Source organism: Haliotis asinina, chromosome 8 (genome assembly GCF_037392515.1).
Source record: "Haliotis asinina isolate JCU_RB_2024 chromosome 8, JCU_Hal_asi_v2, whole genome shotgun sequence".
In the NCBI taxonomy this organism is placed as follows: domain Eukaryota; kingdom Metazoa; phylum Mollusca; class Gastropoda; order Lepetellida; family Haliotidae; genus Haliotis; species Haliotis asinina.
In genome coordinates this window covers 23,273,117-23,297,527 of record NC_090287.1, presented here as the reverse complement: position 1 = coordinate 23,297,527, position 24,411 = coordinate 23,273,117, and the positions used below count along the sequence as shown (strand labels likewise).

The window sequence follows — 24,411 nt, the reverse complement described above, 5'->3', positions numbered from 1 at the left end:
CACTATTTTCACACTTGAGACTGCAAGGTAATCAATGTATGGGGTATATTGATGACACATATACTCAGGCAGAGACAAGAACCGAATGCAAGGCATCGGTAGAAGACATGGCAGGGTTGCTAAAAGATTTAGGCTTTAAAATAAATCACGAAAAATCCAATTTTGAACCTTCAACGAGAATGAAATTCTTAGGCCTTATTCTGGATTCAGAAAAAATGAAAATAGAATTACCAGATGATAAGGCAATACACATTGCGGAGACATGTTCATTGATTCTCAAGAATACTCATCACGCAATAAGAGATATAGCCAGACTACTAGGATTGATTGTCTCGTGTTTTCCTGCCGTAACATTTGGTCCGCTATACTATAGATGTCTTGAAATGGAGAAGACAGCAGCTCTAAAACACAGTAAATGTGATTTTGATGCAATTATGTGTCTATCAGCTGAATCTAAACGAGAGGTAATTTGGTGGAAGGATAATGTTTTAGGATCGACAAATAAAATTGGTCCTTTCCAAAACCCTGATTTTACATTGACTAGCCAACAAGGCTGGGGGGCAAATTTAGGATACAATGTTGGAGGAAGATGGTCGGAGGAAGAGAGAGGTTATCACATTAATGTGTTGGAACTTAAGGCGATCATGATGTCACTCCAAGCCCTGTCACTAACAAACAATTTCAATGGGAAACATGTCCATGTGCTTTCAGATAATACTACTGCTGTTTCTTATCTTCAAGATATGGCAGGTACAAAATCTGTTGATTGCAACAACATTGTGAAAGATATCTGGTTTTGGTGTATGGAGAGAAATATTTGGCTCACATAGCTGGTTCCAAAAACATAAAGGCAGATAAAGCATCCAGACAATTTAATGACAGAACAGAATGGTCTCTGAATGCGTCAGTATTCAAGAAAATTATTCAGCATTTGAATGTACACCCTACAATAGATATGTTTGCATCACGGCTAAATAGGAAATTATCAAGGTTTGTTAGCTGGAGACCTGAACCAGAAGCAGTTGCAGTTGATGTGTTTCATGTGTCATGGACAGAGGAATATTGCTATATGTTTCCCCCATTCTGTTTATTATCAAAATGTTTGCAGAAGATTGAAGCTTATAGAGCCAGAGCAGTGATTATTGTCCCATGGTGGCCTACACAAACTTGGTTTGCTCATTTATTGCAATTACTGTGTTGTAGACCCCTGATGTTGCCTGTGCAGAAGGACCTTGTAACCAGTGTGGAAGGTCTGCCACATCCCATAGCCAGGCGGCTGAGACTGACAGCCTGTCAACTGTCCGGTATTGCTTCACACAGAGAGGAATTTCTGATGAAACAGCTAAGTTCCTTGTCAAATCTTGGAGGAAAGAACATGCAAGCAGTGTGCCAGTTACCTCACTAGATGGAGAAAGTTTGTTCTCAAAGGAAAGTTGATTTCAGTTTGCCATCTTTAGCAGATGTGTTAGATTTCCTACTTTCCATAGTCCAGGCTGGACTGAGTTATAGTTCTGTGCATACTGCAAGATGTGCCTTATCTACTATTGTACTGCTTAATGATCAACTATGTGGTAGTCACCCAATGGTATCTACCAGTACCTAAATATTTGGAGGTGTGGAGCGTAAAAGATGTTCTTACTTTCCTGCAAAGTTTGCAAACAATGTCTTATTTCTTTGAAAGAGCTGACTATCAAATTAGTATTGTTGATGTCTTTGACAACTGCCCAGAGAGGTCAGACCTTGCATTTATTGAGCATAAACACCATGACAGAAAAGGACTCTGACATTACTTTTCACTTTACTGATTTAGTTAAGCAATCTAAGCCTGGAAGACTGGCAAAACCTTTGGCTCTGAAGAAATATTCAGTTGACAAACGTGTGTGTGTTGTCACTGTTCTGAGAGAATACATAAGAAGAACAGCCGATTTAAGAGGTTCTGAGAGAAAACTGCTAATTACATATATCAAACCATATAAGACTGTATCACGGGACACTGTATCACGTTGGATTAGGACGGGCCTGAATCAAGCAGGTATTGACACTAACGTATTTGCTGCTCACAGTACTAGGGCTGCAGCTACGTCAGCAGCAAGGCAGGCCTCTGTGCCGACCAGAACAATACTTTAAAAAGCAGACTGGTCATCGGAGCATACATTTGCCAGTTTCTATGATAAGACAATTGTTTCAAGAGATAATAGTTTTGTTGAAGCAATCCTGCAATGAGTTGTACTGAAGGGACTGTCTGGTCTATGTATTGGATCAGTGATTTTGCAAGTCTGCAAGTGAAATTTCTCTTAAATGAATGCTAAAACTTGTTTTATTGCAAGTGTTATTTGCAAATGTACATTTAAAGAAATGTGCATGTATTTTATTTGATAACTTATAAATGGTTTTCTAGTACCATAGTTCGGATGTTATCAGGTAATATGCAAACATACTATTACTGTCATGTATGTTTCATGAAAATAAAAGTCCTCATATGTTGTACCATGTTGTTGATTTTTTATTTCTGACTGTTTATGGGTGAGCATCCATCTTCGAAGTCTCATGTTAGCGTGACTGTCACGTGATTAGCTGATAGAATCTAAAAGATAAACGAGACTTACCTGTAAGTTGAAGTTTGACTGTGGTTCTGTCAGCTAATCTAGGAGGGGTTACATGCCCACCGCTGTATTATCCCTCCCTAAACGTTTTTGGTTTTATGTAGGATACTCCCTCATAAACTCTTCAAACGTCTGATTCGAGCATCCGCAGTTGCAATCTCATGTAACCCCACCTTCACGTAGATTAGCTGATAGAACCACAGTCAAACTTCAACTTACAGGTAAGTCTCGTTTAACTAAAAAAAGTATTAGATTATGAACGATCCCTTATATAAGCTCCTTACCCGATATCACCCTGCCCAAGAGCTACCTGCACATCCATGTGACACACGGAGTTACACTCTATCACCGTCCCGTTGGAGGATGTCGGTCCCGTGATGCTGGGCTGGTAGACACGGTGGAAACAGAGCACGATTACATACAGGAGGCATCGCAAAGGTAATTCTGCTAATTTAAATTCTGAAATTTTCATATCAGTCATGCCTGCCTAACGGCATCGACCGTTTAAAGATTATCAGGTATGTCCCTTAGCGCTCCGCATACTGTGTACTCAAACAGGAAAGGACGTCATTACTCATTTAATGATGCTTCAGTGATAACTCAGCCTCGATTTTAGCAAGTTGAAGAGAAAAGACAGAAAAGCATACCGTCAATTTTTATAGATAGACTATTCAAGTCTCACTCAAAACATTTTCACGTGTTTCAACCAGTGAGATAATACACACGTGCTTTGTTAGTCATTAAAACAATGTATACTTCGTGTAGTGTATTTGATTCCTAAATATGATATTTCTATAGTATTGTTACACATGTCTGCTGAAAATACTCATGTAGGCAGGTATGAGAAAAGAAAGTTGTCACGTTACCTTTGTCTGAGCATTCGCCGTACTTGTTCCTGTTGAGACTGAAGTGTTGGACATATTACGTTAACCATTACGAACAGAAAACGTCATAGCACAAAATTACAAAATTTAACAAGAGTCATCAGAAGATGACATATCCCCCCGGCCCCCACATATTTGAAAGGACAAATCATCTGACGGTTACTTGATGTTTTTTTAGACTAAGTTTGAATTGTTTCCAAGGAAATCATGAAAAATATAAATGCCATATATCTGTAAACAGCAAAAGGCACCACTTCAAGATCTGTCTAATGTATCTGCCAAGATCTGTTAAGAGATATGAAATGGTTTTCGAGTTGTGCTCCGGAAACGAAGTACATCCCTCCATTTTGAGACTAAGTCCGAATTGTTTCACGGAAACCGGGAAAAATAAAAATGCCAAAACTTTGTAAATAGCAAAAGGCACCTCTTTGTGGTCTCCCTCACATATCTGTCAAGTTTTGCTGTAAGATATTAAATAGTTTTCGAGTTGTGCTCCGGAAAAGAAAAGCATCCCTCCATTTTGAAATTAAGTCAGAATAGTTTCCATGGAAACTGGGAAAATAATAAATCACAAAAACCTACAAATAGCAAAAGGCACCACTTTAAGGTCTATCACACATATCTACCAAGTTTCGCTGACAGATATCAGTTTTTGAGTTCTGCTCCGAAAACAAAGCCCACCCCACCATTTTACTAAGACTATAATATTCCATGGAAAAACACACACACACAAAATAAAAATGCCCCAAATCTGTAAATAGCAAAAATGCCCAACCATAAGTTCAGATTATTATATCTATCAATTTTGCTCTAAAATATTGAACGAATGAAGATCACCTGATGAAGGAGTAAGCATTAACTCCGAAACGTTGTATTCTCATATGAAGAATTTGATATCCATAAAAATCTTCATTCTTATGTATTTCACTTCTAAATGCCCTTCAAAGACTTAATATTGAACGGTTTCTCAGTTATGCTCCGGAAACAAAATGATTACGGACGGACGGACGATGCATCGACTATACCCAAGCAGTTTTGTCATACACATCACATAGCTACCATTACTGATACAAGACACACAGTTTCACATATGTTTATGGCACCATAACCTTCTATAAGATTATACATAAAAGTGAGTTATGTTGAATAAATATTAACACTTAAACCTTAATGTATTGTCGCTATTCCGCTAGCCTAACATTTAACAGTTTGTATGGCTGGTCAGATACCACACGGGTCTACTTGTCCACCTTTAGTATTGGCGATCAGGCGCGTGTAGCAAGCCAAATTTATATCGCTTACGCCCGATAGGTTGCAAAGCTATATACTTAGATAGTATTGGGGACTTCCTCAGATTTTTAGAAACGATCTTGTGTAAGCTCGGGTTTTTTTTCTATAACCGTACCTAAACCCCTGGTGATGTTGTAATACTGACACTGTCTGGATAGGAACGTTTCGTGTGATATCGGCATATTCGACAACGAGTGTTTAAAGTATTTATAAAATAGTTGTTTGGGAAACTGAAATATGTATCTCATTGATCATCAATAAGACCAATCGCACCGTTTTCGCAGTTATCTCCCATGAATCCTGGTCTGCACGTGCAAGAGTAGGAATTGATGAGATTATTGCACAGTCCATTGTTTTGACAGGGACTGGAGGCACATTCGTCAATATCTGCAATACCAATAGTAAGGTTTAACGTAACAGATTGACACTGAACATTTTCAAACATACTCTAACGACTTGCCATTTTAAGGGAATATAGACAGCATCGAGATTTACAAATGGTCATGTACATTGATGCATTGATTTTTATGAGAAGACTTATCAATTGTATACCATGTATTATTTGTGTGTACCATTAGTATCACATCAGTCTTTTATAAATGTTATGGCATCAGATAATGGTAGTGTTGTCTATGATATTGGTCAGTTTTACTTAAGGTGTATAAACTTACATTTGTCCTTACACGTGAAATGAGTGTGTGAGATGTGTATATATATAACAGGTAAGTCCTTATGCATGACAACCCTTAGATGGAATGACTCATGGCCTCTATTGTGTAGTTTTGCGCGGACTGTGAAAGCTAACCCAATAATGTCTTTTGGGCCAGTGTCCTCGGTAGTGGAATAAAATGTCTTTCTGTCTGTCTGTCTGTCTGACTGACTAACTGAATGAGATTAATTAGATCGCATCTACTCATAAAATCTGTAAGAAAACGCGTCAAAAAGCATCACCTTTATCGCAGTTCTTGTCGGACCATCCAGGTTCGCACGTGCAGAAATAGATTCCAACCGCCGTTGGGAACGACATGCAGGTCCCGTGCAGACATGGGGAAGGCTTGCACATGTCTACGACTGGTGTGATGTACGTATAACAGAAACATATACAGTGAAACACAGTGTTCAGGTGCATTTCTCATTCAATGCATCTCTGACACCGAAACACTCACTTACATTTATACAGTAGGCATGCCAAAACGTTAACCACGAAAGAGTTAAACAACGAGTAGGCAATAAATACCATTTCCTTTTTATGAGACTAGAACTTTATACTGCGTTTTATCAGCGCAGTGACAATCATGTTAGACGTACATTGTCAGTTAGCATGGGAATGTTAGGAAGCATTTAAATAGAAATGGATTACGACCTCGGGGTATGCAGTTCCACAGTTTGCCTGTATGTGGACTCTGTAGACTTGTGAAAATTTAGCACCGACGGGAATCTGAATGTTTTGGTGGTGTCATGTATAGTAAAGCTATGTAGCCACCAGTCGAAGTGTGGTAGTGGATGCTGGACATGACGTATCTAACCCTTACCGACTTCGCAGTGTTTGCCTGTGATGTGGGGTCTGCACACACACTTGTACGTATCCCAGCTGGAGAAACACTCCCCCTGCAACCCACAGGGTTCACTCAAACACGGATCTGTAATAATAACACCAACATTCCGTGCAGTGCATTATAACTTACGAAATTTGACTGACAAAACAGGGTGCAGGCCATTATACAAGACAACATACTCGCTGATTGCATTCTGTTGGTTTATAAGATAACCTATTATAATGAATCAAATATGGAACTATGCTTCTTTGTGCCCTCTATTGCCAATGTATAACTCGGTGTTCTGACTGGAGCCATGTAGAGAAGTGAAACATTTTAATCAATGTCATTTAAATCTGCCTTTATCTATTTAATGAAATGCCAAAGTGGTATACGTATGTCATGTGGCATTTCTACTGTCAGTCAATTATCAAGATTCTGTGCCTCTTAGATCATCTTATTTGAGAAAACGTTTGAACTTGATCCGTAAACTATTGACCAATACCAATTACAATCAGTCACAAGTTTAATGCAAAAACTGTCGTAAAAGCAAATCCGTATATTTAACAGTTTGGCACACTAATACCACTCTGCCTACCTGTAGGTATCACTGCCACCACCATACAGGACACCGTGTGACTGAATACAAAGGTATGGTTGACATGAATATCGTAAACTACACGTTTATAACATAGTATTGAAATACTGATAATTGGCAAGAAAATACGGAGAGGCGAACTCTCTAATAGATTTTTTAAATGTTTCAATACAGTTTGAGTTATCAAATAAATGCAATGTGTGTAGTCATAAACAGATGTATTCTTGCAGCACAGTTCGACATGTGCGAGTTGACAGTGGTTACCTTGTATGCGCTGATACTTGGAGGCAGATAGTTTGATTTCCAGGAGTTATCGGTGTTACCTTCACTTCAGATTGTAACAGGTGTTTTAATGAGGTATTGACCGGTCTCAGTGATCCGAGTCCTACCCCGGAGATAGTAGAATTGATGACAGTGACACCTGTAGTACTGAAGGAAAAGAGGGTTTCTTCAACTCTATGTCGTTCGTATGGTGTACGGCATGCAACATGCAACTTCCTTCCGCTATTGTAATCATACGCTTGCTCACATCCCAGGTGCAGTTATTTATTTCATCGAATGAAGTTAGACATACGGTCTGTGAGAGAGATGTTATACACCCCACCCAGCAATGCTTTACTGTGTGACAGCGAGTCTGGACCAGACAATCCAATGATTGTCACCATGCAATATGATTACAGAGCATGCGTTTATGAAATAGTGATGATACGAGGTATTCGCGACAAACAGCCCAATGGTACCAGTCATAAGCACGTACAGAGTCTAGTCAGTTGTTCACAGGACATATTTGTATGATACAAGCTGAAACAGAGACTTGCATTGGTCATTATTATTGTTTCTGATGTTTTAAATTTCGAAATGTCCTCCACGTCTACCATAAAACTTGCTGAAATCTTTACTGAGGCCTTGAATGGTGTAACCTGGATAAAAACTCACGGGCAAAAGCGGCATGGCGCTCTTTGAAATCCTGATAAAAAGCGCATGTTTGATTGTAAAGGACTGGAATTAATAGTGTATTGCTCGGCACGAAAGGAAAGCTGACCCTTGGAAAGTTAACATCATCCCTTTTGTCATACAGCCTTGTGGGGAGTTTTTGTCACTCTGAATCTTCATGCACCGATCTAAATATGAAACAGTGGAGACAGTTTCACTTGTCTCCTCAATTTCAAGTTCAGGCTTGTATAAAATCATCTTTTTGTCCGAGGATTAAGTTTTACAAAGATGTTAGCAGTGAGAAAGTCCATCGTTTCATATATTGTTTCCTAGGTAATCGACAATTGGTTTATGTTTTGACAAATTGTCCTGGACCTCTGAACATGTATATATGTAGGTATACCACGTGTTTTCGCCACGTTTGTTGCCAAGTGCGCCATAGATCAAAGAATTGAGTTTTTCCTCGCAAAGACTCGTGAAACCCATCCTAAGCCAAGCAACTGCTTAGATAAATAGACGATAACGTTTATGGTAGTTATAATATGGAGCCGCGTCGAACATAATCTTGTGTCATTTACTGGAAATTTATAAATGTTTTCAACACGGCAAACTTAAAATGTTTGGAACGATTCATAGTGGCTTTAGATGTTGTCTTCTTGGTGAAACTTTTTTAAATGAGTTAGGGTTTAAAGGCGATGTGAACAGTATTCCACCCATATTACGGTTTAAGTGTCAGCTTAACGTGGAACGGAAGTCTAAGCGCCGTCCCACTGTTGACATTACACCAAATGGTCACAAATCCATAGTCTGCGTGTTGGAGTCTTTTTAGACTGTGTCCCCAAACGTGGCACGCACATGTGTTAGCACTTACCCATGTGTGAACTGGACTGGTATAGTACAGGTAGTATCTTGTGGACATGTTAACACATTTTGTTCTGGGAAAACTGCGTACGCCTCTGTAGACTGAAACATATATGGAATCATCATCTTTTAGATGGAATACTTCCAACTGTTATGGTATTCCTGAAGACAATGTCAATATGCTGAATTTTTCATTATTCCCAAACTGACAATAACAATTGTAAAATAGTGTACATTAATTAATCAAACATCGAAAACTTAATAACACGTGGGTCAAACGTGAGCCATATCACATGTGGCACACCATGTGCAGTTGTGTCCCTTTGCTGTCTCGGGATCCGTTCGTGAGTTTGAATCCAAGGTACACTGCGATTCTTTGTCAGCAATGTATATGTATCTAAATCAGATAAGGTATACGAATAGCGTGACAAAGGCTCTCCTTCCGAATCAGTCTTACTTGCTGTGATTTGGCAGACATAGTGTTCAAAACTCAGAACGCATTCAAGTGAAATAAATAAATTGGAAATACATCTTACACTGATCTTGTCCGTGACAGTCAGATTATTGTCTGAAAAATACGTAGAGTTTATTTTTTGTTATTATAGTCAACATTTGGATAGGCTAATGCTTCTAGATTCGTTGTGAAATTCATTAAAATAAATAAAATCTATTTCTTGTATTTTATATAAATATATTGACGAACAATAAGGAAACGTTAATGGTTTATTACACATCTAAGGATGTCAAATAAAACGTAAGTGGTACCAACCTTTCACCACGATCACATAATTTCTTTCTTTACCATCCATCCTATTAATGAAGAATGCATGGTGTTGATTACATTTTAGGTTATTCGTTTTATACGAACGCAGTTTAAAAGAAATCGGTTCTGGGTTGTTGTTGTGTCAGTATTAATTAGATTGGAAAGTATTTTCTATGTACCTACCCGCCAGTGTCGAACACTGTAGCCTGGAACATGTATGTGCCGATGTCTTCTGAAGTTGTGTCCACAGTCAGAAGTCGTGTCATGACCCGATCGCTCGCTCTGAGGGGGTCGGGAACTAGGGTGGAGAGGGTGAATGAAATGCTTGGTACAGCAATCACCGATATTGTTTCTATCTTTCTGCAATAAAAAAATGATAGAATGTGCAATATATTTGTAAACCATATTTCTCTTAATCCCAAAAGGAATCAGTCCCAATAACTCCAAAAAGGATTTCAATCGGTGTTAAAGGCAAAATGTGAAACAAATAGGAATGAATTACCGAAACATGTTAAAGCAACAGTGGGGTTCTTTCAACGTTCATACATGGAGCAGACCTCCATTAATCCGCCATACAAAGCAGTCTCATTTCATCAGTTAACTACAAATACTTTGTTTTGTTAGTTATTTGGTCGCCCCCAGCAATATTTATAGAGATTAGTCTGTAAATAAACTAGTCCGGACTAGACAACCCAGTGATCACCCTTCTGGACATCGATCTGTATGTAAATGGGATGCCATGACGTGTCAACCATACCAGAGAGTCTGAGCAACCTATCCTGTTAGTCGTCTCTTAAAAGCGTGAGTTCCTGAAGGCCAATTCTAAAACGGATCTTCACGTTTGGACTACATATAAACACATACAAAAGTTTAGCGCCACTATTTTCATACTCTCTTGATTTCACCACTGAATACAAACTATATGTGTTTATGACTGAATTAGCCTTCCATAGATTCTTGAACCTAAGATTGTCAAGATATGACAAGGAAAACGTTCTGCTCTTGCAACTCCATTTCCCTACCATCTGAATCTTGAAAATCAAGTTTCACACACTTGGTTTCAACGATCTGTTGTGAAAATCTCCTTTCACTTTAGAATTAGAAAATCAGTCATGGTGTTGAGAAAATTAACTACCGCTGAGAGATGGCAGGTGATAGCATGAAAAATGCTGGCATTTCATGCAGGGTCATTGCATGGCAAATGGGTCGTCATCACAGCGTCATCACCCGTTTAGTTGCCAAACATAGTCAAACCAATTATGTCAATGACAAGCATAGGTCTGGAAGACCTCTGACAGACAGGATAGACGTCTTCTCGGGTTAGACGAGAGACTCTCGACGATGACCGTAGGGCGTCGCCTCAGAATGGCTGGTTATGCTGCCGGAAGACCAGTAAAACGTCCCCAACTGTCTGAGAGACACATGCGAAATCGTTTGATCTGGTGTCGTGCTCGCATGCGCTGGAACTTAGCAAACTGGAGAAATATCCATTGGTCTGACGATTGTCGAATGTTGCTACGAACTATTGACGGTCGAGTACGTGTCTGGAGACAAAATAACACCAGGTTTGCACCAAGAAACATCCAGAAGACTTTAGCCTGTGGCGGGGGATCTGTAATGATATGGGGTTGCAGTTCCTTCGAGTGTAAACTTCCGCTCGTGACAATTCGTGGTTACCTGAATGGCCAACAATACCAAGATGCAGTTCTTCGTCCAGTGGTAGTCCCTCATTTTGACAACCATCCTCTTAGAACAGACCTGTGTACATGGACGACAATTCCAGACTATACAGATCTCGTGCCGTCTGGGCTTACTTGTGTCAAGAGGCTATTGGTACTCTTCTTTGGCCAGCATGTAGTCCGGATCTCAATCCAATCAGACATCAAGAACACTTCAAAATCTCGCTGAACTTGATGCCACACCCTATGAAGAATGGAACGGTTTGCCTCAGAAAACCATTCAACGATTTGTAATGAGTTTGAGGCGTAGGGTTGAATCTGTGGTCAATGTGCATGGATCATACACACGTTACTGATGGTTCTGTCTTGCAATAGACTCTGCACTTCATAAGGCGTCTGCAAAACACCTGATATGACGTGTTGATATCATTACAGTTACTTGACAATCAAAGTTTTGATTGTTTTATAAACCCTCAAATTCTGGTCAATGATAAATTTGCATTATGCTTAGATTGTTTTTTAACACAAGATAAACATGCTTTGAGACAACATTTGCACGCCTTAAAGTTTACAAAATCGGCTTAAAACAGTCATAGATCTCGTTATGATAGTTATCATTGAGTATCCAAAGTAGCAGATCACAAAAATAGTGGTTGGCGCTTAACTTTTGTGCATGTGTATATAAAACACAATACTAATTTTGCAAATCAGTGTTGCATGCACAGATTATACAGGAACGTTATGTACATGTTACAGTCAAGTCTACAGTCAGGCAATGTGCACAGTGGCTGAAATATCCAGCCTATGTGTATATTGCCTGAAACACTCAGTCATTGTGTAACATTGTCTAAAATTTCCAGGCATTGTGTACATTGCGTGATTAATTAGCCCAATTATTGTACAGGTTGATTGTTGAACAGAGATTATTGAGAAGACAAGATTAGCATGGGTTTCGTTCCGTACAATAATTGACTGTAACATATACACTCGTTTGAAGGCCATGTTACAGTGTAGTAAGCATGATAGTAATCGCTAAAGAGTAAATGTGATTAAAATAACAACACACTCAGTTGAGTTCTTGTGAGGACGCGCTGCCAGCATGACCTCTATCCGGGCTCCTGCATACCCCACCATGGTGAGGCCATCTTCAGGGGTAGGGTCAACGAAGCCTGGATCCAATAGCACCAACATTGACCGCACCAGGAACTGAAGGCGAATGAGATAATACTGAACGTCATTGTAATTAGAAAATGTGTTAAACGATTTGTGTAGAGCGCCATTCCTAAAGCGTTAATCAAATTAAAGTACAGTGGAAGCTGTCTAAACCGGCACTCATCGGGGCTGAAGAAATAGTCCAGTTTAGACAATTTGCCAGATTGTAGAGCTGATGATAGAAGTACAAGTCACAGACGGGACTGAGATTTTACGCTGGTGTTGACAAATTGCCGGATAGGACAGATGCCGGTTTCGACAGCTTCCATTGTATATACCTGAACACTGGATGCGACCAAATAGTCACAAACGCTATAATAACGTCTATTGGCTGAAAGCGGATTCATTGTCATCAAGTGACCATTTCTTGTTTGTATCGATGTTGGTCACCATTAAACTCTAATTTCGTACGCTGTTGCATTCTCGCCGTGGCATATAATGTCCCCAAAAGGACACCGTATAACTGCATAAAATATACGGGAAAAACATTTTGTTTATTCAAATGTGGTACTGAGAGCAACTTACGTTTATTAAATTTATGTGTTTTACATTGCTCAAAATGTGCTCAGGAAACGTTGTTTGTTTATGGTCATACTCAACTACAAGTATCTTCCAGGCCTGTGACAGCAAGCAGTAAAGAACAGAGTTTGGTCTAGACAGTCTAGTGAATGATACCGTGAGAATTGGTATACGGCAATCAACCAGGACAACCAGATATATCTTCTTTAGTGATGTATTTTTGATTGTTTGAAATTATCTATAGTTACTGAACCTTAAGTCTAATAATGCTTTCGACTATATTTATTCTTCTGCTAACTGAAAATCGTTTCGCTGGTCTCAGCAATTTTACGTGCTACGCTTTTCACAGAATTATTGGATCAAATTGTTTACGTGTATCGCATAGAAGAACTGTTTGACAGCAGCAGTTCACTAGGTTAGACAAGCATAGAGATTCGACTGTCATGCCCTGTCACTAAATGTTTGTGGTACCTGCACGGGAGCGGCGCCGAGTGCAACTTGCAATGGGTGACGAAAGGGCATGTGATCATTCTCGATTTTGATTGGACGGAAGTTGTAGTCCATGACCTTCACCAACACCGCCACCTCGCCGTTGTCCGTGAACTTGTTGCTTTCAGTGGCATTGATGATTATACTGCAGTTCTAGAACAGACACAACAAAAATACCGTTATATCAATATCTCGGTGAACGTTGCAGTTACACCAACGTGTCTACCTGATACCAAGACAAACGTGGGTGTCTATTATTCAGGAACTCTTTCTTCTGTCTGTAATGTGTACTTACTCGAAGTGCTGTTGTACCACCACTGTTTGGATGTTCAAACTAATGTCTGACTGTAGTTGTTATTCTTTTGTCTGCTACCCAGGTAATTACTGACTTTAAAAATTGTCTGTGATAGGAATCGGCACGTGATAACACTATGTGCTAAACGCCAGGGAACACCCATCTACTACTCGTAGTACATCTTAAGGCTTGCAACGTTTTGTGTGTGGGTGATGTCTGGTGTGTATGACCTGACAACGTTCTAGCACAGATGAGCCTGGTAACAGCTATTCAGTCCCCGTCTTCTTGTAAGCGTCTGTCCGTCTGTCTGAGACTGGTTTGATCCCCACTTGCGCAATATCGATAGACTATCCTGGGGCTCCCAAACGACTAGTCCGTACTCTCTCTCTCTCTCTCACACACACACACACACACACACACACTCTCTCTCTCTCTCTCTCTCTCACACACACACACACACTCTCTCTCTCACACACACACTCTTTTACCCCCACTGTTACGCAAGAAGACCACCCACCTTCTGAATGTGAACCCCCTTCATTTGATCGAGTCCCCCTGTCTCGATGAAAACTGCATCTTGGCAGTGTACAACGTCATCGTCGTCGTCCATGGTTGTTAATTTGATGACACTGACGGCAGTCAGGGGTATGCTGGAAACACCAAAGAAAAGGTCTGGGGTAGTCATGGCAACATTCACAATATAACGATCAAGGTCGATAATCTAAACTTAAAACAGTAAAGTAGTGTTTAGGAACGGTCGTGACACCAATGCCAAACTAATGCTAACGATACACAATTAAAATAGGTAGGGGAAATTGGATTGACAAGACTGATGAAAATGAAAATGATGAAGCCAAGGAGGAAACAGATGATGGAAAGAGATTAAGGGAAAATGTGACAAAATATTCCTCTCCGTTTGAAATGTTTCAAGTGTGTTTATAAAAGTTACGTTTTCTCGCATGCAATGGCATTGGTTATTGGTATGCTCACAAAATGGTAGTATAATTATATCCATTTTTGGTCACGCACTATTTCTGTTCGAAATCTACCTTTCTGCTAGATATCATTTCAGCTATACCACGGCTACTGACCTTGGAAGGTCATTAGACTGTGCTATCCTCGCCTGAATCATACCTGTAAACTGGCTTGAATAAGATGAGTGGACTGCTGTTCGACTTCCCAGTGTCATTCCGCCGACCGCTGTGTATCTTTACCTGTAGATGATACGACGAGTCTCTCTTTCCCTGAACACTGTTCAGTTGTTTCCAATAATTGCCATCTAATCTGAAAGGGCACATGTTTCTTGTACGTGGTATCATTGCTGGGAGATTGACAGTATTGTTTTGCAAAACATCCACCATAACGAAACAAACCTATCAACTTGAGTGTCTCAGTGTGCCATTTGGTGGTACAGTTGAAGCACGTATAAATTTACCATACAATGGAACGGGTATTTCATCACATCATTTTATAGTATGGTATGTGTATTTAGATCTTGACGAAGTGGATTTATCATTTCATTTATCATATCATTTATCAGTTATGTATTTACAATACAAAGAACATATTTTGTGCCAAAATTGAACATACTCAGAGAGACTGGTTAGAAAGAAGAAAAAGAAATTATACTTCGGACATGGACCACACAGATGTTATCTGTTAGTCAACATTTACATTTTTGGCAAGTTCTACCGTTTAGCTGACCAAGCAAAAGGTCACGATAAAATCACCTTTGCATACGCCAGAACCGCTGAATATCCATGTACGTGAATGCTCATGGGGCTCCTTAGAAGGGATGTAGAGAGTGATTTAGTTTCCAATGACAAACTCGAAAAAGCACGCCCCTTGTTGTTGCAGCAAAGAGGTACTGCGATTCTTTCGAGGGGACTTCTTTCGCAATACCCGTGAAACGAACAGCACGCTGTCAACCTTCTATGCGTCAAGACATAACTCACGTACATGATATCGGTTGATGCGGCAAGAGGGTCGATGGTGACCTCAAAGACGCCATTTTCTAGCTCCCACTTGAGGTGCTCGTTGATGCCCGACAGAGTGGTCAGCAGCTGTCCATTCACATCGGAGGTTACGTCCATGGTTTTCGTGCCCTCCTTGGTCCAGCTCCCAAAATAGACACGTCCCTTTGACTTTAAAACTTGTGCTCTGGTGGACGTTGTGTTTATCCCAGTCTGTGTTCTGTCACAGTGAGTACCACAGGGTCCATAGCCCAACTCCCAGCCAAGCAGAGTCTTGATCCTGACCTGCAAGGCAGAGATGTAACAAAAAGGGAGCACCTTCGTACTATAGATCCAAAGAACAATGGAACAAAAATAGGTTCCTTTCAGTTATTGTCTATGGCAGTTGAGGCCTATGTGACATTAAGTTACCTTTTTGCCCAAGACATCAGTGGTAGTGTTTGCAATACTTTAATTTGCCATTTGGCCATCAGGGCCTGCTGCGACCTACAGGCTTTAAAATCTAAAGGCTTCGAATGAAATCTGCAGGCCCATTTTGTTAAAGTCAAACCAATAAAAACAAAACAGACTTCACTGTACACACACTGTTTCCACAAAATCAGTTAGCAACACCCATGGCGAAGAGTGAATTTTTTACCTAAAGCTTTGATGACCTTAGGTGAAGCGTGAAATAATACGAAAGAGTGACCTTTGTATTGAACTCCAGCCTTATTGTAAGGTCTTACTAGAAACAAAGAAGTGTAAATCTCAATGTAAACATGTTTTGGCCATTAACGAACCTTTAGAAGGTTTGCTACATGGTCACATTTAGATACCAAGGTCGATAAAAATCTGATTTGAATCGGACTTGAATCTTACGACATATACAGCGACTATTGACTGCATACACATCATCTATGTGAGGTAGATCAGAAAACAGAGCGCACCATCAATGTCGTTATCGTCGACACTCATGACGTATGACACTCACTCGTGTTTCATTGATGAAGCTGAAGCTGAGGGATCCTCCACAGAAATGATGTGTCTCATCAGCCAACACACGGAGACATAGAAGACACAGGAGACAGAGGACCGATGTGTACCTCATCTCCTGAATTATTAAGGTCGCATTTCACTTAGCCGTTAATTTACTTAACCTTCTTTTAACCGTTCTCTCTTTGACTTTAAGAGACGAGGGATTGTTATTAAAGAAACTACAATTTGGCTTCAACTTTACTTGAAATGATAAACCAATGAAAGGTTTTTAGATAAATGCTGAGTAATATATATTTTACATTCACAGCAACAATCACAATCAGTATTTCACAACATAACATACGTTGATTAGAACATCAGTATTTCACAACATAACATGCGTTGATTAGAACAATCGGACTGTCGATTACCTGTCGAGATGAATCGCACAAGCTCAACTCTTTACACAGCATTTCTAGTTGAAACATTGAAGGGTTGTCTTAACACTGACAAGTGTGGGCATTTAAAGGTATTTTTATGTATTTAAAGATACCATATTATGGATTAAGTACTGTACAAATGTTGAATATTGTGAAAACGGTATGTTAAAACTATGTATCGTCAAATAAATATAATTTCGTAAATATAACTTACAATGTCATGATTGGGTGCAACCTTACCATGTTCGACGTTTGCGAATGTTATGCGTTAATATGTATCGTAATGTTAAAGTTACACTTATCTATATATTACTATTATGTTATATATAGAAACATCTGTTTGATATATATTGTTATTGTTACACACATAAAAAGTACTGTCATGTTGTACATATAACTATCTACTTTATGTATGTTGTTTAAGTTAATATATATATTGTAAAGTTAAAGTTACACTTATAGAAAGTATTATGATGTTATATATAGGAGTATCTACTTCTCAGTAAGATCAATGCGGCCTTAAGCATAGAATAATTGCCACTGTACCTGCAGGTTGGATGGTAGATACTGAACCAGTGTCACGATAAATGACTTGTTCTCTCACAAATGATTATCCAGATATGCTAACAGTATTCGGTGATTGTCACTCAAAGAAACCCACGTCTCAAGTGGACTGAGAGCCCAAATATATATTTATGGAATTACTGACTTTGACAAAGGTGTCTTTAATATCGCCGCTGTCAGTGTTATTAACGGAAGAAAATCCTCATGCGATCCTCAGTTATCTAGTCGGCGTGTTGACGACAAAGATAGTTTTGTCTCTTGGCTGGTTGGTTGGTTATCAGTGTATGTGTTGGGTTCTTGTCGTACGTATTATCCGGAAATTGGCGTGTCATCTTCAATTATTGTCCCCGGTAAACTGTAATTGGGACACGATATTACACCTGTAAAACACAAATTTTATTGATGATAACTTCTACTCCATTGTAAGTCACAACGTTTCTGGGCTGTTTCTTGCCCCTTTGTCAGGTGAATTGTAACAAGCAAGATACATCAATGAGTATATACATGTATGTATAAACTAACTGTAAACGCTTAAATCGTAGTTCATATTATCATGACCCATCGAGTCGCACATCACCTACTTTCGTGTGTGACGAATCATTTGATGTCCATTCTTGTCTAAGTCCTGCGTCATTTAAAATCAGTTGTGGTAAAGGCGATGCATTCGTGGTATACGGGATGCATCAACATGTTGCCAGTGTGATATCTGCGAAATCAGTTGCTGTTCAACGTGATGCAAGCGATGCATCAAATGTTATGAAATACAGTGTTAGAGACGCTCAGTTACCGTCACACGCAGTCATTACTACCATCAGACCATACCAAATATAACCAGTTTGCGGAATACCCACTGGCCCGCTAGCTCATGGCTAGTAAACATCCAGTCGGGCCAGTAAATTTCCACAGTCACTGGTCCGACTGGCTAGTGAATTTTCATCGGGTCATTTGTAAATATATCACTTTCCCCGGTATGTTAAGATATAACACACTTTTAAATCATGCATGATTATGATGCGACACAAATTTTCATAATATTAGCAGTTTATAGATGAAACCCGCGTCTACATTCAAATTTCGGACAGGCTGTGAATTATGCTGTGGGCTAGCAACATGTAGGCATAGCCAGCCCGACGAGCAAGCAAAATTACTATTTCGCACACACTGAATTAGCGAATATGACTCTGAGATTATACCCTATGTTATCATTCGAATATTACCACATAATACCATCGGACTATACCCAAAACTACAATCACATGATACCCAACATAACCACCAGACTATACTCAATACCCCCTTCGGACTATACCCATTGCAACAAGTATATGATATCCAATGCAAACGCCACCATCCAAATACACCCTGATGGTACCACCTGATATAACCCGCTACAATCATCAGATTATACCCAATACAATATATTCAATCCTACAATCCAAATAGACCCTTCGCTACGCCCAATACAACCATCAACTATGCCCCTATACCTCTGTTCCACCCTCTACACCAAACACAAAACCATAACACTATACCCAGTAGTTCTATCAGACCATACCCAATACTACCATCAGAATATCCCAAATATTTTTGTGTAACTACCACCAACACTACCACCATGCGAACGTTGTCAGATACGAGGATCCATGGGGTAACCTCATGGTTAAGGTGCTTAATCGTAACGCTGAATACCCGGGTTCGATTCCCATTTTCTTGTGTCTCCTGCAGAGATATTTAGGGAATTTTGTTTAAAGCGGCAGTAGCTCGCTCACGGATCAGCCCCGTATTGTGACCGTTAACTTGCCTGTTCCTTAAATGAATTCTGCTCTTGGAAACCGGGTTAGAACTGTACCTATGTTTATCATAAGTAACCACTAACTACCCAACTACATAGATGGAAGCGCACGGTGTGGTCAGTGGTTTGACTGGTCCAGTCTCTATCATATACATAGCCCTCACATAGCTGGAATATTGGTCAGACTAACTGTAAACACCAAACAAAGCAAAAGAATAAAGATCGTCGTCGGGGAAGCGTTATTCGTCTTTAATACAACGGCCCAAGTCCATTTTACAGTACTTTTAAATGTGTTTTAAATGCAGAGCAATACATCCACGATACCAATCTCGGAAAATTCCTCGTTTCATTATCCAGCTTTAGATGAGCTTATGGTGGAGAATGGCAGATATTATATATTCAGGGAGAAAGCACATTAAATGTAAATGAAGATGAGTTTCACTTTTTGCCGGTGTGTCCTTACTACACCGGTTTAAGGACAACATTTCTACCACAATGTTACCATTCATATCCTACCATTTTTAAATTTAAATTTGTTAATGAACTCCAATAATACCAATGCTATTCGCAAAGTTGGTATATATATCCACCATGCTTTTGCACATAGAAAACAACGTTTTCAAACACTGTGATTGTATACCATAATTGTTATCATACTTTGTACTATAGACCTGTGTCGCTCTTCTTCAGTGCTGGAATAAAGAGATATTTCGAAATAGCAGTCACTGGTTTGTCATGTCCAGATAATACTATTGACATGTCCTGCAAATAGAGCTGGAATATTGTGACAGGGTTAAACAGGCAAAACAAAAGAAACAAACTTAATACTAAATCAACCTTACATCATATGTACATAGATTATTTGTGTTGTGTGCAGGGAGGTAAAGTTAGTCGGTAGGAATATGGTATCCAAAGATCAATATTTGTAATGCTGTCTGAAGTGGAGAGGTGAATATCATCGTCTTGTAGTTACCCTGGGTATTATGACCACAGACCAAATACCTCCACTGGCCCTGGTATCCTGAAGGCGACTACAATACCCACGGACCCTGCGAGATAGCATGTAGTGCCGGATTACCAGGATTAGGAAGCAAGGGCGGGAATCACTGAAATATTGTCGAATCAATAAACTTTTCAAATTACATGTAATCTTAGAACATGTAGGGTTAAGACAATACATGTGTGTTTGGTTTGATTTTTTCTTGATATTGATGGAATGTAAAACTCGCTCGCTCACTCACTCACCCACCGACCCACTCACTCACTCACCCTCTAAGGTCTAGTCGTTCATTGTTTGCATTCAGTGGTCTATTTGTTTTGCATATACAATGGATAGCGTGGTGCACACGGTTGCGGTGTTTACTCCTTAAAACCAGGTCCGCGTCTTTCCTAGCTAAGTGCTGCTATTATTTATGATGCTGTGACTTATTTATGGAACGCTGCCAAAGTTCCTATTTTTGACCATGTGTTAACCGTCAGTTTTCACTCGTGTGTTTAACGCTGGGTGGGCAGTGAACGTCCCACCCACGTGGGTGCACAAGGTGCGATAACGCTCCCCCGCCCAGGGGGTAAGGCCAGGTGGGTCACTCACACCAACAAGTTCACCGTCTTGACATTGGCTATCTCTTTGACCTCAAGGATGTATATGTACAAACGACGATACGATTCTGAATATTCGGACTTAACTATCGGCTATACATATACTCTCGGTTTTGTTTGATCTTCTGAATAAACACACAAATAGAACGACACAAACATTCCCAGTCTTGTACGCTGTTTGCAGAGGAGATTAAAAGGAAGTGTTGAAGTGAACACAGCTCACCTAGCCCCGTTTCCTACCTCTATATGTATGTGTGTGTTTTGCGTGTGTTTTGTGTGTGCGTGCGTGAATGCGTGTGTGTGTGTGTGAGAGAGAGAGAGAGAGAGAGAGAAAGAGAGATACAAGGATCAGCAGCTCACAAGATCTTCTCCTTGACACCAAACTTTATATGCATGTTAGACAAAGGCTCTGCCATTCTCTGATTACATAATATATATTATCATTGAATGGTCTCAATGAAGTGGACCATCATTAACTTGTGTATTAAGTTTGATGTAGCAAGTAAGCATACTATTGGTGATATGCTCTGGGCAAGATAAGTCGTGTTTCCATGGACCAAAGACCACATTCTAATGGAAGGTTCAATCTCTGTCGGAATATCTTCGCAACTGGCGGTTTTTTGCAACCTGATGTTGTACATAACTTTAATTACCATATTGCAAACAATGATATTAGCAGTGCCTCTACTTTGTTTCATGCCACTGTCAAGTCCTGTGCTGACTACTGCAAGAAGAGTGATCTGTCAGCATACCCTGAAGACAAGGGAGACAACTGGTATGATGACGAATGCCTCTCTGCGCAAAAAGCAACTCGACGCCCACGTCTGCTTCGTGCCTTCCATGCCAGTAACAGTTCTTGCGATCGACAGGGATTCATCGAAGGCAAAACATTTCGACTGCTTAAAAGCATATACGATTCTGTAAAATCATGTGTTTCGAAGAATGATGGGTACACATCTTTTTTCGCTTGTTCTTGTGGCGTCCGTTAGGGATGTCAGTTATCTCCCTTTCTATTCTCGTTTTTCGTAAATGATATTGTTGAAAGCCTAACATCAGATACTCAGAGATGTATCAGTCTGGAAGTTATTGAATTATTCATACTCCTCTTTGCTGACGATATTGTACTATTTGACTTTGCAGTCTGTGACTTACAAAAGAGATTGGATAAGCTAGCTACATACTGTGATAAATGGAAGCGTAAAATTAATGTAACCAAGAGTAAAATAGTTATGTTTAGAAAAGGTGGCAGACTAAAGAAAGGTGAAAAGTTTTTTTCTTAATGATAACAACCTAGAAATTGTCCCCTCATAGAAGTATCTTGGGGTTCACTTGTCAAGCTCAGGCTCATGGTATCACTCAAAAGGTTCTGGCCGAACAGGCGTGGAAAGTTCTATCCATACTCAGATCCTCAATACCTAACATTTCTAATCTACCTGCTCATGACAATTCAATTCTACCAATTCTGCTATATGGCAGTGATGTATGGGGCCTTCACACATCACCTAACGTTATAAACATCCACGACAAATATTTTTGCTCGTGCAGAACTTGGCAGGTACTCATTAAAAGTGAATATATACTGTAAAATTGTTAAATATTGGACTAGACTGATCTAACAAGTTTATAATGTCATCTTAAAGAAAGCATATTTATGAATATCAACATAGCCTTGAAGAGAAAGGACTACAGTGTTGGGCATTGACTGTGAAAAGTATTCAAAACCGTTATGGATTCGGAAATGTTTGGTTTTTACCAAAATGCAGGAAATATCACTGTTTTAATGTCTTTATTCAAACAAAGGTGTATCGATCACGATTATCAATCACGGAGGGTTGATCGTTTGTGCTTTCCTAAACTCGTCTTTCGATGCAATATTATAATAATAATGTCTGTTACGAGCTTTAGATCAGCCGCATCAAATCTAGAGTTCCGGAGTTCAAGTCATATGTTGATGACTGAATACGGTAGACGCGTTGGTCTGGAGTGAAGTGATCGTTTATGTCCTTTTTGTGTCATTTCATCTGTAGGAAATGAGTATCATTTCTGCCTTGAGTGTCCATTCTATAATGATCTGAGAGAAACGACTATTCCTAAATAGTACTACATTCACCCATCATATGAGAAGTTGTTTCAATTGTTTATGTCAAAGAAAATAGTCGTCATGAATGATCTTGGAAAATATTAATACCTAGCTCTTAAAGCACGTAATGCGCTCTTGCGATTGTAATAACCTTACATCCTGACATGAACCCTTCTCGATGACATTCAAGTCAACGATTATATCGGGGCTTGTTCAACTGTGCACTTGGCGTAACATGTATAATGGGCCTATGGCCCCCTTGCAGAAATAAACCTCTCTCTCTCTACAAATCTTGTTTCCATGGAAACAGCAAAAATAAAATTATAAGTTTCAAAACAGCTAAAAGGCAAATCTATGCACATTGATTAACCTGATGTGAAGGTATAAACTTCAAGAGATATCCTCCGGATAGCAGAGATAAAGAAATGCACCGGCAGACGACATAAGATATTATTCCCGTAAGTCTTTTTCGTTCAGAAAACACCGTATATGACAAGAGAATGATGTCTCGGACAAGCAATATCACAAACTGTTTTAGCATGATCTAAATCTAAAATGACAATAGCTCAAAGGTTTCGAGAGAGGAACAGAAACGTGCACCTCTTTATCTTTGTGGGGTACATTGAAAGTTACAGATGTCTGAGCCTATCAGTCCGACAGGCATGGTTGAGTTGAGATAAGCGACATTCTTCCGATTAGTTTCAGCAGCCGATTGACAGATGTACATTGTTCTGAAGCCTCATCATTTATTCAGCATTATAGCTGAAATGGGTAGAATTATCATTAGGACGCTCGCACGTCACCTAACAAGCTTAAGGGGCTTGATATTGGCTCGTCGTCAAATATTTTGCGGCATTATCAACCTACAGTGGTCCACTCATTTCTCATAACGTACGGGCGCTTCAATGATAATTCTGTCCATATTAGCTATAAAAGTTGGAAACATGGCCGGGTCCAGGAATTTTGAAAGGAGGGCGGGATGGGGGGAGGCGGAGGAGTAGTTGCGACCCTTCTGAACACACACACACACACATTCACACACACTCACACACACGTACACTCACTCACACACACACACATTCACACATAAACTCACACACATACACTCACGCACACTCACACACACTCTCTCTCTCACACACACACACACGCACGCGCATGGAGCATGGACTAGTGTTTACATTACATTCAAACTGAACTGAAGAAGCGTCAGTTCCACTATAAACTAATGTTTGCATGACATCATCTAAAAGGAGTGAGTGGCCCTATATGTCAGCTATAGGGCGGTGGTCTGTAAATCAGACAAGCTAGTGATCAACAGCATGAGCATCGATTTTTGCAAACTGTG

General features: G+C 39.7%; 1 protein-coding gene across 1 annotated transcript in view; it reads right to left on the bottom strand.

Moving 5' to 3' along the window:
• LOC137295157 (mucin-5AC-like) overlaps window positions 1–16,721 on the bottom strand; it is a 28,038-nt gene extending 11,317 nt beyond the window's left edge. Inside the window, exons 1-14 of the mRNA XM_067826479.1 lie at window positions 16,605–16,721; window positions 15,621–15,919; window positions 14,796–14,945; window positions 14,179–14,311; window positions 13,349–13,519; window positions 12,213–12,352; window positions 9,651–9,827; window positions 9,474–9,514; window positions 9,241–9,272; window positions 8,715–8,806; window positions 7,175–7,339; window positions 6,911–6,951; window positions 6,310–6,417; window positions 5,729–5,848 (exon numbers count right to left, since the gene is read on the bottom strand). Coding sequence (XP_067682580.1) covers window positions 5,729–5,848; window positions 6,310–6,417; window positions 6,911–6,951; window positions 7,175–7,339; window positions 8,715–8,806; window positions 9,241–9,272; window positions 9,474–9,514; window positions 9,651–9,827; window positions 12,213–12,352; window positions 13,349–13,519; window positions 14,179–14,311; window positions 14,796–14,945; window positions 15,621–15,919; window positions 16,605–16,721 — 1,786 coding nt within the window. The remainder of the gene's footprint in view (window positions 1–5,728; window positions 5,849–6,309; window positions 6,418–6,910; window positions 6,952–7,174; window positions 7,340–8,714; window positions 8,807–9,240; window positions 9,273–9,473; window positions 9,515–9,650; window positions 9,828–12,212; window positions 12,353–13,348; window positions 13,520–14,178; window positions 14,312–14,795; window positions 14,946–15,620; window positions 15,920–16,604) is intronic.
• Between the last annotated feature and the right edge of the window lie 7,690 nt (window positions 16,722–24,411).